Source organism: Parus major, chromosome 5, assembly GCF_001522545.3.
Source record: "Parus major isolate Abel chromosome 5, Parus_major1.1, whole genome shotgun sequence".
NCBI classification, from domain to species: Eukaryota; Metazoa; Chordata; class Aves; order Passeriformes; family Paridae; genus Parus; species Parus major.
This window is the reverse complement of record NC_031774.1, coordinates 30556039-30571996: the sequence shown is the minus strand read 5'-3', so window position 1 is coordinate 30571996 and position 15958 is coordinate 30556039. Positions and strand designations below refer to the sequence as shown.

At 39.6% G+C, this 15958-nt stretch overlaps 2 protein-coding genes across 5 annotated transcripts in view; one reads left to right on the top strand and one right to left on the bottom strand.

Annotated features, from left to right (window-relative positions):
• The window catches only part of AVEN (apoptosis and caspase activation inhibitor), an 87823-nt gene extending 74054 nt beyond the window's left edge, over nt 1-13769 (bottom strand). Inside the window, exon 1 of the mRNA XM_015629685.1 lies at nt 13527-13769. Coding sequence (XP_015485171.1) covers nt 13527-13769 — 243 coding nt within the window. The remainder of the gene's footprint in view (nt 1-13526) is intronic.
• Nucleotides 1-15958, top strand: part of CHRM5 (cholinergic receptor muscarinic 5) — a 48174-nt gene that overhangs the window by 24041 nt on the left and 8175 nt on the right. The gene's annotated exons all lie outside the window — the stretch shown is intronic.

Here is a 15958-nt window from a genome sequence, read left to right as displayed (position 1 = left end):
AACCTTACAAAGTAAGTATATTGCCACAAAGGTTACAACATTTTCAGTAAGATTACTGATTGTTCCTATGTATAGGCTGTACTTGGCAAAACCCAGAAGGTTTATATATTGCATACATATGGATCCACATATGTGAAGCTTGCATGTCTTATGCCAAAACCAAGTTACACTTAGTATTCTGGATCAGTTAAGGAAATCTTCTGGAGAAAAATAATTGTTTTTATCAAGTCTGCTGTTCCTAAAAAGAAGTTTCTTAAACTGCATTAGAGACTGACAATATCCTGAAACTGTTTCAATTCTTATGTGCTAATGTCACAGTATTATAGTGTAATCCAAACTGAAAGGGATTGAAAGAGGTCATCTTGTCCAACTGCCTACTCAAAAGAAGGTCAAAACTGAAATACAACCATGTAGGTTGGGGCTTTATCTACTCACAGCTTGAAAACCTCCAACAGTCTACTTAATCCTTAGTATTTCATTTTGCTGTTTTATTCCAGCACTTCTAAAATTGCAAAAGCAGTTTTATTAACAGCTTTAACAATAACTTGTAAAGAAGACACATAAGGAGTTCTGCAACATCATGAAAGCAAAATCTATTAGGGGAAATACTCACCTTAACAATTAAGTATGAGATGTTTTAAAGGATATTGCTATTTTATTAGTCTTCATAAGTCAATGGGTAAGATAGCCTCTCTCATAAACGTATCTCTTATAAACTTCTACATATTGAAAAGCTTTGTACTTCTGCAACTGTATCACTGACGAAGTAAAAGCACAACAAATTATGTCAAAAGCTCAGTCAAAGCATCCATCTGCAGAACAGAGAAAAAATTGATTCTAATTCACAGAGTTTATTTTATAAACTTGGAACGAAGTCTGCTCAAAAGAGCAAGGTTTAGAGAAGACCTCAGTTATATTGACAAGTCTAACGTTTATTTAACAAGCCCTACATGCACACAGCTTTAGAACAAAGCCAAGAAAAATCCAGCAACTGTACCAAGATTAAAAACAACCAGAAGCAGCTTCAGGGTTTTCTCACGCAAGAAGTACGCAACACAGTTTCTCAAGAGATCTATTTTTTGCCACAATGAAAATTGAAAAAAAATAAACAACCACCCCATAAAACCTCTCAAAAGATTTCTGCTCTGCTATATTACACATGAAAGGAAACCTCGAAAGTTTGTATTTTAGTACCAACGAAACTATCACCTACCTTTAAATTTAAAAATATTTGATAAGAAATAGTAACATATTTAGGGCTTTTTAAAATGCATCTATTTTGTAAAAAAGAAAGCATATAGGAGTAAGACATTCTTTTTCTATGTATTTCAAAACATGGAAATAGCTTAGTGATATTCACCCACAATGTTCTATTTTCAACTGTCACAGCATTAAAGAAGAAAAAATTTTGAAAGACACCATACAGCACAGGATTGTTTGAAATGGTATCCTTAAGCTGATGGAAACTTCATCAATAGTTTTCTTTTCTTTTCTACTTTTAATCTTCTGCCAGCTTCAGTTCCTTTGTCAGTTCACAGCAGAATCAGACAAGCACAAATAATAATGGTTAGATAGGCTGGAAACATGCCATGAAATATGGGAACTGAGAAGCAGGTCCTTCCTTCCTATCTGGCAGCAGTTATCTGCTAGATTGGCTAAGCGTACTCATAAGCCAAATCCTTGGTTTTAATTTCCTGCAATGTTAAACTCCTTTTTCTAAAGTAAATTTTGTTTTCTCTTTCCATTAAAGACTTACAGATTCTCCACTACTAGTCCTTCTCACATAATACATGTGGACACAGAGGTATCCTTTGTCAAAGTCATATAGTTTTAAAAAAATCCTTTGCTACAAATATTTTTGATTAATAAAATTTTTAACATAAACTTCAGAACATTTTCCATTAGTGACTGCTGTTAGACCCTTTTTCAGTTAAGGTTTTAAAGTAGTCATTAAGATGTGCTATTGATGTGATATAATGACACATTAAGATGTGTCATTGTTTTAGAGGTTCTATATACAAGTACTGGTGTTTGATTCACAGTGGAAAATTTTCTCCTGATTTTAAACTAGAACCACCACCATCTAACCATCAGAACCATCTCTTTTTCAGATCAACCATCACACAATAATAGCATATTCCTAACACATAAATATTCACGTAATGAAAATTAAAGCTGCAAAAGGAGACACTTTACAAACTTGAAACCCTATAAAGGTCCTGAATAAGAAATTCCAGATGATAGCATTTTGTTTTCCTCACCCCTTTCATTCTACCTGCAACATTGTCAGTAGCATAGTAGCTACATTTTTCATCTTTCATTCCTAATGCATTGCCATTTCATAAATATAATCTCATATGATACCAAAAAACCTCACATCTCTATTACCTCTCTATGAACAAACTAGCAGACCCAGCCATTATGCATTTTGTAAATGGAATTGCATTATTACATTTATGGCATAGTGTGTTGAAGCACTAAAACTTGAGTTACAAATAGCCTGATTTGACAATATTTCCAGAAAGGGGAGTAAAAAAGGGATACTTTTTAGGACCAACAGAGTCACATAGTAAAATCAATGAACAGTAAGTTATTAATGATAGGTTAGCTGATCCATTTTCTTAGGTATCTGCAAACCAGCCACCTCAGTGATACAAGGAAAGGAGAAATGAGTGAAATAGTAATTCATCAAGGATATGAATTTAAGAGATTGCAATTTCTGCCCTCACAGTCAAGGTGGGATCTCCCTGACAGAATACTCAAGTGGTAAAAAGAGAGAAGCTACTTACACCCTCCATTATCAACTTTTCTCATACAAGTCAGTACCACCTTTCCTAGAAAAAACTCGGCTGAAAAAGAACATCATCTGGAGTTCACTTAGGCACTGTGCAAGGTGTTGTCCCATAATGCAGCAAATTATGGCCAAATGTCTGATTTGTGGTGGGTTTGTCTTTGAAAGTGATAGACTTGTGTTGAATCCACATGCCCTGTAATTTAAAATACAGCTGTATGATGCACAATGCATCTCTATGGTGGGGAAGGCAATCACACACTCCAAGCTCTTTCAGTAGGACAGCTCAAAGACGGTAAAGGCATAGTATGTATGCCAGAGGATGTTCTCCAACTCCTATACTACAGTCTGAGAATTAATGAGTGTGTCTGGGGACTCTGTCTATACATCACAATGATAAAAGGTGTAGAGGCATCACACTATCTTGACTCAGGTAAGTCAGAAGCAGAGTTATTTATCATCAATGTATGGCATGCATTTGGCCTCAAGGCAGTGCATTTTGGACAGAAACAACATTTTCTCCAGCAAAAATAGTTCTGCTTGTCCTGCAATGAACTGAGAATAGATGGGGACTGTGGCAAAAGAGAGGGGAGTGCCAAAACAAAACAACTCAGAGAGATGTGTAAATAAATACAATCCATGTTTCTTCAGCTACTGCACAACAACATCTTATCCAGAAAGCAGAAATAAATTCAACTGCCTTTTTTGCACAAATGCATTCCAAGTTGCATCTCCCACTTCCCAAGAGAATACAGTGCCGTAAAGGCACACTCTGGAGTGGGAGACCTAGCCTCTTTTTCTCAGCCAGATCTACTCTACCTTGTACAGCACCTGGCCACTCCCAGTATGAGAACTCAAGAAGCTGCTGGCCTATGTGTCCTGCAGGTGCACAATCACCACACACACACACACACACACACACACATACACACACACACACACACAGAGAATGCAACACTATAAGTCAGTCTTTCATTCCTACTCTCTTAATGACAATATCATGTTTGTACAAAAAGTACAAAGGGACAAAAAAAAGGAATTGAGAGAAATTCAGATAAAAAATTATTTCAAGTTCATTGGCAGGTCACTTATCTAAGAAGTGAAAAAAATCTTCACTGCACTTTGTATTTGAAACTGGGAAGAAAACAGATCGCAGCTTGAACTTTTTCCACATCCTCAAATCCTTCGCTTCAGTAGTTATTGCAGACTGAAACTTTTTCATTGTGTACTCTCTGTATCCAACACAGGCTCTATATCCCCTGCCTGCCTTTTTGCCACAGAGCATCAGTGATAATGTCTCTGTAACATTACCCACAAGCTGTTTCTAATGTAAACTGGCACACACAATGATTTTGCTATGTATTTTTAGAGAGCTGAAAATAATGCATTACCTTATTAAGAGAGTTTTTTGTCTGCATCATAACCAGTATTTTTGGGGGCTAACAAAGAATACAATAAGGCAAGAAAATAAACAAACAGTGATAAGGTCATCAGTCTGTTTTCCTGTCTCACTGAATATAATTAAACCACTTTTCATTATATTTCCTCCTTCAGGGTTTCCTATAATTTAAATAAGATTTTTTCTCCTTTCAATTATTCAACAGAAAACAATCATTTGTAACAGTCATTTAATTGCAATTCTTGGCAGCCAGCTTAAACAAGTCAGTATAGATATTCGCAAATCCTTTTTTTTTTATGCCCTATGTTTTCCAGACTACACCTGATGAAATGCAAAGACAAAACAAAAATCTTGATATTGAATATTTTATAATATAGTATATATATATATATGTATTGCACTTTCTGATTTGCCAACAGTATTAATAAGATTAAATCGTATTATTAAACATTCAGTCTATTCCATCATTACAGTGACACATACCAGAGTAAGCTAAAAATTATTTCTACAAAAGTATTAATGGATATGAGGTGAAACATATGTTTGTCATACAAAATGACTTGATGTTTGTCAGGATGTTCACAGTCTTTTCCTATTGACATAGTGACCTATTGATGAATTTGTAATGAGCCTTCAGCGATTTTTCAGTGTTACCTCTCAGAAACAATTTACTTTCTTACTGTTCACCTGGGTATCAGAGATCTTCCAGTACAGATAGAAGTTTCTACTATAAACATTCTTTTTAACTTGAGGGAAAAAGGAAAAAGCTAAAGCTTTTTTATTTTTTTTTTCTCCCTTTAGACTAAGGAAGGAAGAGCCTTGACTCAAAGGTTCTTTCATGAAAAGAAAAAAAATATCTCTACAAAGAGTAATCCTCTTCACTAGTTTGCTCTATTGGTGACCTTTAGAGAGATCTACCAAAGCTGAAGAGAAGCTTAATTAGCAGAAAGGGCAGCTGAGAGAACAGGTAGCATGAAGAAAAAAGCTTCTAGTCTTTATTGTACGGGATGAGAATTTTTGAAAGAGGAATGAAATACTAAGACTGGTTCATAAATGTTGGACACTGGAACTCAGCACTCTGAGTTAGCTAAGATAGAATTAGCTGAGAGCGATGTCCTATTCTGAAACCAATGTTTTATCTAACAGGAATGATGCTCCAGTTAAAGGCCAAAACATCAAGTACTCAAGAAAGAGACTTGTTCTTGAAGATTCTACATAAAACTTTTACTGCTTCAACAGTCACAAAGTATGGTTCTAGAAACTGTCTTAATAACTTCAATAGCAAAAAATTTTCTGTCTCCTTGATTTTTAAAATCTGTTATGGGTAATTCAAACAGATTAGTCATGTGACTGTGACCTGGTATGAACTATCACCCTCTACCATATGTAACTTGCAGATAAAGAGTATAAACAAAGGTTCCTTTCTGAAAAGTGTCACTTAAGTTGCAGAAAACCAATATGAAATACCAGAAGAAAAAAAGCCTAGATCCTGAAAACCTCTTATGTTCAAACCTATTTACAGCTGAAGAAAAGAGCATGACTCATCTAGATATAACATCAGTAAAAAGCCTAACATTTAACAAGGCTCAAACAATTGTACACAAACAGAACAAAATCAAGTGTTCATGGAAAACTCCACTTTTGTGTATTGCATCTCCATGTTTATTCTGTCACTATCAGCCTCTTGAGATGCTCAGTGTTGCAATGTTGTTTTGTATTTGAACCATCATTATGAAACTGTTTCATAACTATACCAGAGTGGTATAATACCATGGATGTTTTCAAATATCTGTCTCTGCTTTCACTCAAAAAAACATTCTTTGTTATTTTTATATCAAACTTGAATGCAACTTACTGCAGACATTTTAGAAACCACCCCTCAAACCTCTGACATCCCCTCCTCATATACCTCCAACCTTTTTTGAAAGAGGGTGGAGGGAGAAATCCTGTGAAAGATATTTTTCTAAATAGCCTTAAAGAATAAATCCACATGCAGCTTGAGATAAAGTAGTGAAGAATCATCATCCAAGGTCCTCAATGCCACAACACCACATTTAAAACCCCAAAATGTTAAAATCTAATTCTATTTTGTCACTGGTCTAAAGTATAACTCTGAAAAATGAGAGTTACCACATAATGATGCTCCTAGACCCTTACGTTAACACTGTTGTGAAGAAGCTTTAAAAGTCATTTAGAACTTTCTGGGAGTGCAAACATATTCAGATTACCAATAAGGACTGGGATGCACTACAATCCCATGATTTTATCCCATCATATCCTTACATGCTACAATTTGCACTGGTGAGCCAACTTAGGTACACAGAGAGCAGTAACTACAGAAGAACTTTGTATCCAGTCTGCAGTGGTGAGATACAGATCATGGTCAGCTCTCTGGACAACTGGTGGACAGCTTCAACTGTGACTCCTTCAGGAGTGAAATCACATTGAGTTCACTAATATTACACCCAAGTATAATCCACAAAGCAAATATGCATCACAACCCTGCCAATGACAGCAATTCAAACTAAGAGCCACACCAAAAACACTGAAGGAACTACTTTTTCTGATTAGCACACTTTTTAAATTTTGTCTCTACAAAAACATTTTAATCTGAGACAATAATCCTGCAACATCCTCGCTAACAATTTGGTTGAAGTGGAAAAAAAATAAGCGCTGAGGATGGGATCATTTGCACTTCTGTTTCTTCCATGGGCATGCCACCTTTGGTTACAAATTAACAGGAACATAATACACCAATGAAGTCAGAAAAGTAGTATAATGTGAATAATGCAGTCTGGAACAGGATGTTGAAGGAAAAAAAAAAAAAAGTCAAGCTAAAAAAAAAAGAAAAACAAACCAACAACCAAAGCAAATCCAAAAAAACAACCAAGCCAGCAAAAAACCCTAGTTTGTCAGGCAATCACAAAAAACTCAAGGCCTCACAACATGTCAGTGAAAGAGCCCAGGAAGAACTGTAGCCCAGCATCACCACTCTGTTCCTACAAGACAAAGACCGTGGCTGCTTCAGGGTTAAGGAGAGAGACTGTACAGTCTCTAAAGTAGAATTATCCTCTGGGAAAAGAGAAACAGGAATAGAAACAGAACCTTAAATCTGCTGGAGTGTGTAAGAACCTAGCCTTAAGGTTTTACAGCAGTGTATTATGGTGTCTACCTGTAGAAAAGTTAAAGTCTTATTTTCAAAAATAAAACAAACAGAAAACACAACCCTCCCCCCAGGCCCCCTACATACACATAATACAGAGGATTTGCATACATGAAAGAGAACGGTGGGAAATAAATGGACCCCCCATCTATGCCTTACCATAGAACACTGAATCACACAGGCTTGAAATTCTGTGATTGTGAAAACCTGTGAGAAATATTCTTCCGTACTTTTTTTAAAGTGATTTTCTAAATCACCACTGAATCAATTATCTGCATTTGTTTAATTTTTTTTTAATACAGTGAAATTTTCTGACTGCTACAAAAGACTGTGCAGCACTATTAGACTGGCTGGAAACTCAAAACAGGGTTCCTGAAACTACCCAGTTACTTTTGTATGGAAAAACAGCAGCAGCACTGCATGGCATAATTTTTTAAACAAATTCATTACTTCTACAAATTTATTGATATTTCAGCAGAAATACTTACTGTCTCTAACTTGATGTACCCAAACAAACTCCTGCATTGTGTTGTGGGACCAAACATCCCAGTAGCACAAGATTTTTAGCTCAGAACTACAAAGTGTACCCTTCCTACAAATAGCTTTACTTCACAGCTGTGTTTCGAAGACCCAGGGGCAAGTCCTAATCACTCACGTACATGTGACTTTCACACGTTGTGCTGTACCTTCAGAAAACACCACCCTGAGATGAGAAGAACATTCCAACCCCATGATGCTCACACATCCTGACTCCGAACTACGTAATTCCTCCCAGCAAGGGAGCCGGCAGCGCCAAGGGCCGGGCTGCCTGCACCACCTACTGGTACCTTATAGCACTGGATCACCGGCCGGACGGATGCATGCATGCATGCACGCATTCTTAACCTGCCAAGTTTTCTTCCCGAAATTCTAAAGTCTTCCCTTAAATATGACGGGAAGTTCTTCTCCAATATTCAAATGATTTTATACTTCCTCTGAATAAAATCCACACCACTTGACTCGATAATTAAATCTAAATAAGATTATGATTAAAAGCTGTGTTTCACACAATTAACCAAATATGCATCCAGGAAAGCCATTTCTTTAAGCCAGAAAATATTTGGGACCTGTTATCAAAAAGCTACCAAATTACTACTCCAGAAACTTGAGAGTAAAAAAGAGGAACAAAAGTGTTTAAGGAGGTGAGGACAGAAATGCAGAAGCCCTCAAGCTCTTTCCAAGGAAGTTATAAGAGAAGAGTCAGACATGAAGTTGCTCTGCAGCAATGATATTCACCTCTGTAAGGGGATGCTTTCAATACAAATCTGTCAAGCTGTATCAGCCAGAAAAATTGGTAAAATATGCTGAATTAATAAAAATAAATATCACAAAACCATTCCACACTAAACAATTAGGGACTATTATGAAACTCTGAAGTCCTCAGCACTGTGAAAATACCAGCTCCTCTACTGTCTAAAACCAAAAAATAATAAATTAACTTTTGATGTATAAAAAGCATTTTTGTTTTTCCATTGCACAGACAGCCTTGAAAAAATAAGAGAAAAATAAGTCAGGCTGTGACAAGTAGTTACACAGCAGGTCTATTGAGTAGGCTCAGTAACCTTCACCATACATATTTTTTGTCCTGATTCCCATGTACTTCCTACACAAAGTATCTAATGTTTCTGTCACAAATGTTATTCTCAAAGCCCCAATTAAACCTCTTCCTTCTTAATAATATTTTTCTTCTTGTCCTGTCTAAAATGGATCTCTTTGCAGCAACCTGTCTAATTTATGGAACATTGCTAACCAGGCCTGTCCAAAGCATCCTCTTTGTCAGACTGAAAAAAAAAAAAAAAAAATTGAAATAAATACATAAATAAACTAAAAAGAGAAAGAGCCAGGTTCTTCAGCCTCTCATCCTCGGTCATATCCTCTTTGTATCTTTCTTCATTCATTCCCTCTGAACTTTCCCTAGATAGTCCCAATCTTGCAAAAATAGAACTAGTTCTTCAATGTAATGGCATCACTAATTGATACCTTCTCATCCATTAAGCAGACAGTCCTCTTCTAAAATTGCACCCTAATCAGTCACACACTCCACAGATTTTTCCAATGTAGATGTGCTTGTATTATATATTGCCTTGAATCACACCAAATGCAGTCTGTTTCTTTCATTTGTTGAGACTGTGTTCTATGCTCCACCCTCATGCCAGTTTAGCACTGTCTGCAAAGTTTAACACTCTATATTTTAATCCTTCCCTGGAATTATTAATAGAAAACGGAACACGAGCAGATACAGAATGAAGCCTTGCAGAATCCCATTTAACTAACCCCAGTTTGACACTGAACCATCACAGTAAAGAAACTCCTGAGAAGCTCTTCACACCTCATTAGTAATTAAGTACAGCTTACAAACTGATGTACATTAATCTAAGTAAGTTTTTTTCTAGTTGCTTTTGAGAACATGAACACAAAATGTCAAAAGACTGTCCCCAAGATCCAGAAATCTTTTCTTCTATCTGCACAAGTTCTGTTATAGTGTCCTAAAGGAAATCAAATATATCTGTATTTGTTACTTTTGTTACTGCGCCTCTCAACTGCTTTTAGCAGTTGCTTAGATTGTAAAGGGTTAGCTCACACTAGTTAGGAAAATTTATCTGATGCTGACAGCATTAGATGTTCTCTTAGATCACTTATACATGTGCATGGACCACAAGAATGATATAATGAAGATATAATAAATACTAAATAAATGTGATGCCATCTCAAAACTAAACAACACAAGAGAAAGACTGCACTAAAATCCATCTGTTAAACTCCTTTTTGTAACAATAAAATGTTTACTGCAACACTGCCCAAAGCCAGGAAAGGAACACTGAAACAGACATGCCAATTCCAACTGCACTGAAGTAGTAGCATGCATCAAATGCATAGTTGGTCTATCACTGAATAGAAAGCTAAAAGAATACTTTGTAAATTGCAAATACAATAAAGTTAAAGGACAAAAGAAAATCTCCTTAAACCACTCCCAACCCCCCCAAAAAATGTGGTCAAGGACCATCAAAATAACACCCAGCATCATATCTACAATTTCAGAAAGTTGATTCTATTTTAATATGCTATATCTCTTAGAGGAATTTTAAAATTCTGACAGTACATAAAATATGAATTCTGAGTTAGACTAAAAGTGGGATATAATATTGGACCAATGTCAATCGGACGTTTTACTTTAGCATTATAATGCCATATTTAACTAAAAATGAGTAATTTCAAATGTGTTTTATTTATTTAATATAGCATATATGAGCTAAAGCAGACTGAAACAATGTAAAATTATTCAAGATGACAGATCTACAAAGAAATCTGCCATTTGGTAAACCAGCTGGTCTTAATTAGGCATTCATTTTTGAAGAGAGGACACAAAATCTTCAGTAATCAAGCCAGTTAAATCAACATGCACACTAGTTACAAAAAGACATAACAAGTGGAAGATCCTTTTCCTTCTTCACAAGGGCTAAGAACACTTTATCTCACAGTTTCTAAATCAATTTCATGTTTGAGAGAGGCAGCATCCTGTTTCAAAAGTGGAGCTGGGAATTTACTGAGAGACACCTTCTCACAAGCTGACAGAAATCATGAAGCCCTCTTCTCTAGGATTCTGAGCCACAACTGGATCTACCATGCAGAGCATGAATACAAACCTGATCTCCTTCTCCCTTAGCATGCTGCTGAAGAGGGGAGAACTGACTTAGCAATTTCTGGGTCTTCCCTGGCTTTGCAAATAACACAGCTGATCACCCATGACTAAAGCAAAAGAATTACAGGACTGTAAGCAGCAGCATAAAGCACACAATGTCCAGTCTTCGTGTGTCCCATTAAACTGCAAACTGAATGTACCACCACGACACTTTCTTCTTCTTCCTGTATGGCTCAGAAACAATATCCTCCTGCAGCTTCAAATGCAAGCTTAGGAACCATTAAATTAAAACACCTAAAATACAACATTTTAAGACAATGCTTTTACATGAATGCAATTGACTAAGACATATTGCTGCCAAAACATTATGCAATTTAATGCCAATTTGTACTTCACTGGAAATAAAAAGAAAAAAAAGTTATTTTTCTGAGAAGACTCCAGCATCTCAGCACACAGTAAGGCAAGGGAATGTGGTAAAACCATCACACTCCCTGCCTTATTACCTGACTTTCCAGGTTTGCAATTCACACATCACCACTTCAGAAGATTTCACCCCTGTTGCTGAAAGACAGCGGGGTCTTGGCTCACACAAAATGTTTACTCTGGGCCAAGCTCCTACCACTGAGGTAGTACACTCGTGTATTATAAGTCACTCTGCAGAACACAGAGAACACTAGGGAGCAGGGATTAAAAGGGGGCAACTCCCTGTCAGATGAGTTTGCCACACTGACAGAAGGAAGAGGCCCTCCCTACTCCAGAAGTGGTGAATTATGAGACTGGCTCAGAGGTAGCACTAAAATTCAGCAGCTGCAGGCTGTCACAGCTGCTGATGCTGCAGCTGGACTGCTGGAAGCCAGTCCCATCCATGCTGCTAAACATGAAATTTGTGGCAGGTGTGCTATGAGATAGTACAGTGTTTAATGTCAAAACCCTCCAGTGCAGGAAGAGCATTACAATTGAACAATCTGTAGCAGAGTTCTCAGAAAATCTTAACTATTGATTCACTTTTAAAGTCCCAAATCATAATAGCCTCAGCCAAAAATAAGACCATTGTGCTAGGCTAAGAATAAGAGCATATCCAAGTCAATAACGAAGTGATCAGTGGCAAAACATATTGTAATGTGTCCCAAAAGAAAAAAAAATTAATTGCAGGGCTGAATGACTTGGGAAAAAAAAATCAGTCCAGGTTAGAAATTTCCCCAGCTAATACACAGAGGTGCTGAATTTCCCCTGCATGGCTCTGCAGCTAACGAGGGAACACTGTTGTTTCACATCAAGGATCCAAACCTCTCCACAAGCAATTTATATTGCTTACATATGAAAGCACTGACCAGCATTCTAAATAACAGTACCAATCAAGCTGCAATTTTATCTCCCAAAACCTGAGCACTATGTATCTAAATACAATAACAAAATTAATGTTTTGTATTTTTTAAATCCACCAGCAGCCATGGGAGTTCTAATACAGATAAAACACTGTCTGGGTTCAATTGAAGCCATGGCATCATAAAAGTCAAAGTGAATCTAATCAACATGATACTGGAATTGGGGTAGCGGCTGGTCCATCTACATTAGGACTCCCAGTGCCGCCAACACCAATCAGTATCAGGTCACCATTTCAATCTCTTTGCCAATCCAGGGACAACCATGGTTTCTACGTTGTAATAATTCTAACAGAAGCAAAACAACATGAATGGAATAGTCAAAGCTTGTTTTACAGAAACTCTTTTTAAAGGCGCGGTGTTGATCTCATACCATGGTGAGTTAGAGAATGCATTTTAATACCTCTAGAGGAAACTGCATACGTAGCTGCGGTACACAACGGTGTATCTGTGCTTTTAATCTGCTAAAACGTTTTATAATGGGTCAAAGCACAACTATCAACTTGTATTAATGACAAATTACATCCAGTGAATCACAGATATCCCTTATGTATGGCATGCGCTGTTACCCTGATTTCACTGCGAGAACCACAGGCTAGACAAGACACGTGCTCATTTCAACTTCTGATCACAGAATCGTTAAGGCTGGAAAGGATCTCTCTAAGATCGTTCGAGTCCAACCATTAAAACAACCGTGCCAAAAATGCTCAACAATTCTTCATCTCTATTTGCAAATTGAGAATGCATTTTTTTCAGATGCACTTTTCAAACAAGACTTTTGTTTTTTCAGCGCAAAATTCTGTAAGTATTTCGGCTAGAAAAGCCCTGTGTATGCTACACCGAGTGTGCAGGCTGAGCTGTCCCAGAGCAGGCAGAGGGCACAGAAAGGCCGCAGCGGCCGAGCTGTCCCGGGCGGTACCACCGGTACCCGCAGCCCACCCCACAGGCTGGAGCACAGCTCCAGGCTGGCTCCACCTCGGGAAGGGGAGGAGCAGGATAGGGGAGAGGAGGAGCTGGGGAGGGGAGGGTCGTGTCCCCAGCCCAAAGGAGTCCTGAACGCTCAGCTCCGCCTCCCCCGGCTGCCGCGGAGGGCGGGCTCTCCTCCCGCTTACCCGCCGGTGCTGCTGAGCGCTGGGCGGCGGCGCTGCCCCGCGACCTCGAGCCTCTCGCCTGCCCCGTCCCCCGCCTCCTCGGTGCCCGTAAGCGCCGCCTCTTCCCCGGCCCCCGCCTCCTCCGCGCCCGTGGCCGTCCCCGCCGCCTCCTTCCGTCGCCGCGTCGGGTGCGCCGCCGGGCCGCCGCCGGCCGTGCCGGGCCCCCTCCCTGCGGGGCCGGCTGCAGCCCCGCTCCGCCTGCATGGCCGGGCTCGCCTGCCGCGGGCCGCCGGGGCCGCGCCCGTCCCGCCCACTGCCGGAAAGGGCCGCTCGCCGCGGCCCCGGGAAATGGCGGCGGCGCGGCCTCGGCAGCGCCCCCTGCGGGCGGCGGGCGCGAGCGGCGGCGGGGCCCGCGGGCAGCGCCGGGCCGGGCCCGGACCTCCTGCAGGTACCAACGAGCAGGGAGGACAAAACCGCGTGTATGAATAAAAACACAAGCCCCAGCCATTTAGTGTTTACAAAATAGAGCTCTTCGCTAAAGCCAGATGATATATGGAATTGTTTATATTGGAAAAGACCTTGGGTATCACTCAGTCCAGTTGTTAACCCCACACTGCCACTTCCATCATTAAACCATGCTCATAAGCCCCACCGCTTTTAAATACTTCCAGGGAAGGTGATTCTATTTCTTCCCTGGACAGCCTGTTCCAATGCCTAACCACCCTTTTGGTGAAGGAATTTACCTAATACCCAATGTCAACTTCCTCTGCTTTAGCTTGAGGCTGTTTTGTCACCCGCTACCAGGGAGAAGAGAACAAACCTCACTACAGCTTCCTTGAGGCTCTTGCAGGGAGCAATAAAGTCTCCCCTGAGCCACCTTTTCTCCAGATTAACCAAATGTATGTCCCTCAGCTGCTCCTCACAGGACTTGTGCTCCAGAACCCTCCCCAGCCCTGCTGCCCTTCTCTGGACCCGCTCCAGCGCCTCGGTGTCCGTGTAGGGCAGGGCTGGACACGGGACTCAGGTGTGGTGTGGCCTCACCAGTGCTGAGTTCAGGGCAGGCAGTGATGACTGCCACACAATTTCTGATACAGACCAGGATGCCACTGGCCTTCTTGGCCACCTGGGCACACACTGGCTTGTGTTCAGCTGCTGTCAGCCAGCACCTCTGCCCCTTTTCCATTAGGCAGCTTTCCATACACTCTTGCCCCAGCCTGTAGAGCTGTATGGGATTGTTGTGACCCAAGTGCAGGAGCTTTGCTTTCTGTAGCAAATGAGGGAAAAATCAACTGACACCAGGCTGACAGGGTGTTACACAGATGCCTGTGCTACATGAACCCCGTGAGTTGACTCTGCAGCCTCTTGAGAAGCATCCTCCTCTTAGGACACAGAGCAGAGACACAGGAGCAGCTTTGTGCCATACTGCTAGGCTGGCTTGTCCTGCTCTTCTTAAACTAAACAGCCACCCATGCTGTTCTTGGGAAAGTTCACCAGTTTCCTAACAACAGCTAGCCCAGTACCTCCTGAACACACAGGCTGTCATTTGACAACACATTAAAACATCAATCTGGTTTTGAAGGGTTTTTAAACTCAGGAGTCATTCCAGCAAAATGTAACCAAAACTCCCATTTTTTAAATCATGGGCTGTACTGTAGCTGCACAACTACCTGTGTTGTGGACTGCTGAGTTCTGGGGCATAGTGGGCAGCAAATCTGTAAATTAGCTTAGCACACAAGCAAATAAATAAAGTAACAGAGAGCAGCATTGGCAAGCACATTGCAAAGACATCCAAACAATCAATACTCATGCAGCCATCACAGGTCTGACAGACCCAGAATGAAATAGAGCTAATAAAACCTGGTGAACCCAAGCTGTGCCTGCATCTGTGGTGCAATTAATCTGTGACATGAACAATCTGCCTGCAGATAAGTGTAAACTGAATTTAGGTACAAATTTAACAACTCACATTAATTAATTCTTACAGATAGATTGAAAAAATATCATTACTTCCTGGCAGCACATAAATACCATTACAACTCACAAGAGTGAACATCATGGAGTAATAATTATGAGACATAGCAAAGTCATGATACTGTACATGCATTTTGATTCTATAATTCAGTTTTGATCTCCCTATTATCATCTCTTATGATAGACAATTAACATAAATTATGTTACCATAGCATACAGAAGTCCCACTTACAGGCTCTAGAAATGTATTAAGAAATTATATAGTTTCCATAACATATTATCAGTATTCCTCCAACCCATGGCAGTTTAAACCAAGAACATCTGTGTCACAACAACAACAACAACGATTTCTGCTTCTCCTGTTGCTCTGAAGTCTGCAATCCACATGGTGTAGTTAGAGCAGTCTTCCTTCCTAATGTTAGGGAATCTAAGTGACCTGAGGGAGGGGACACTTGCTGTCTATGGCAAAGACAAAGCATTAC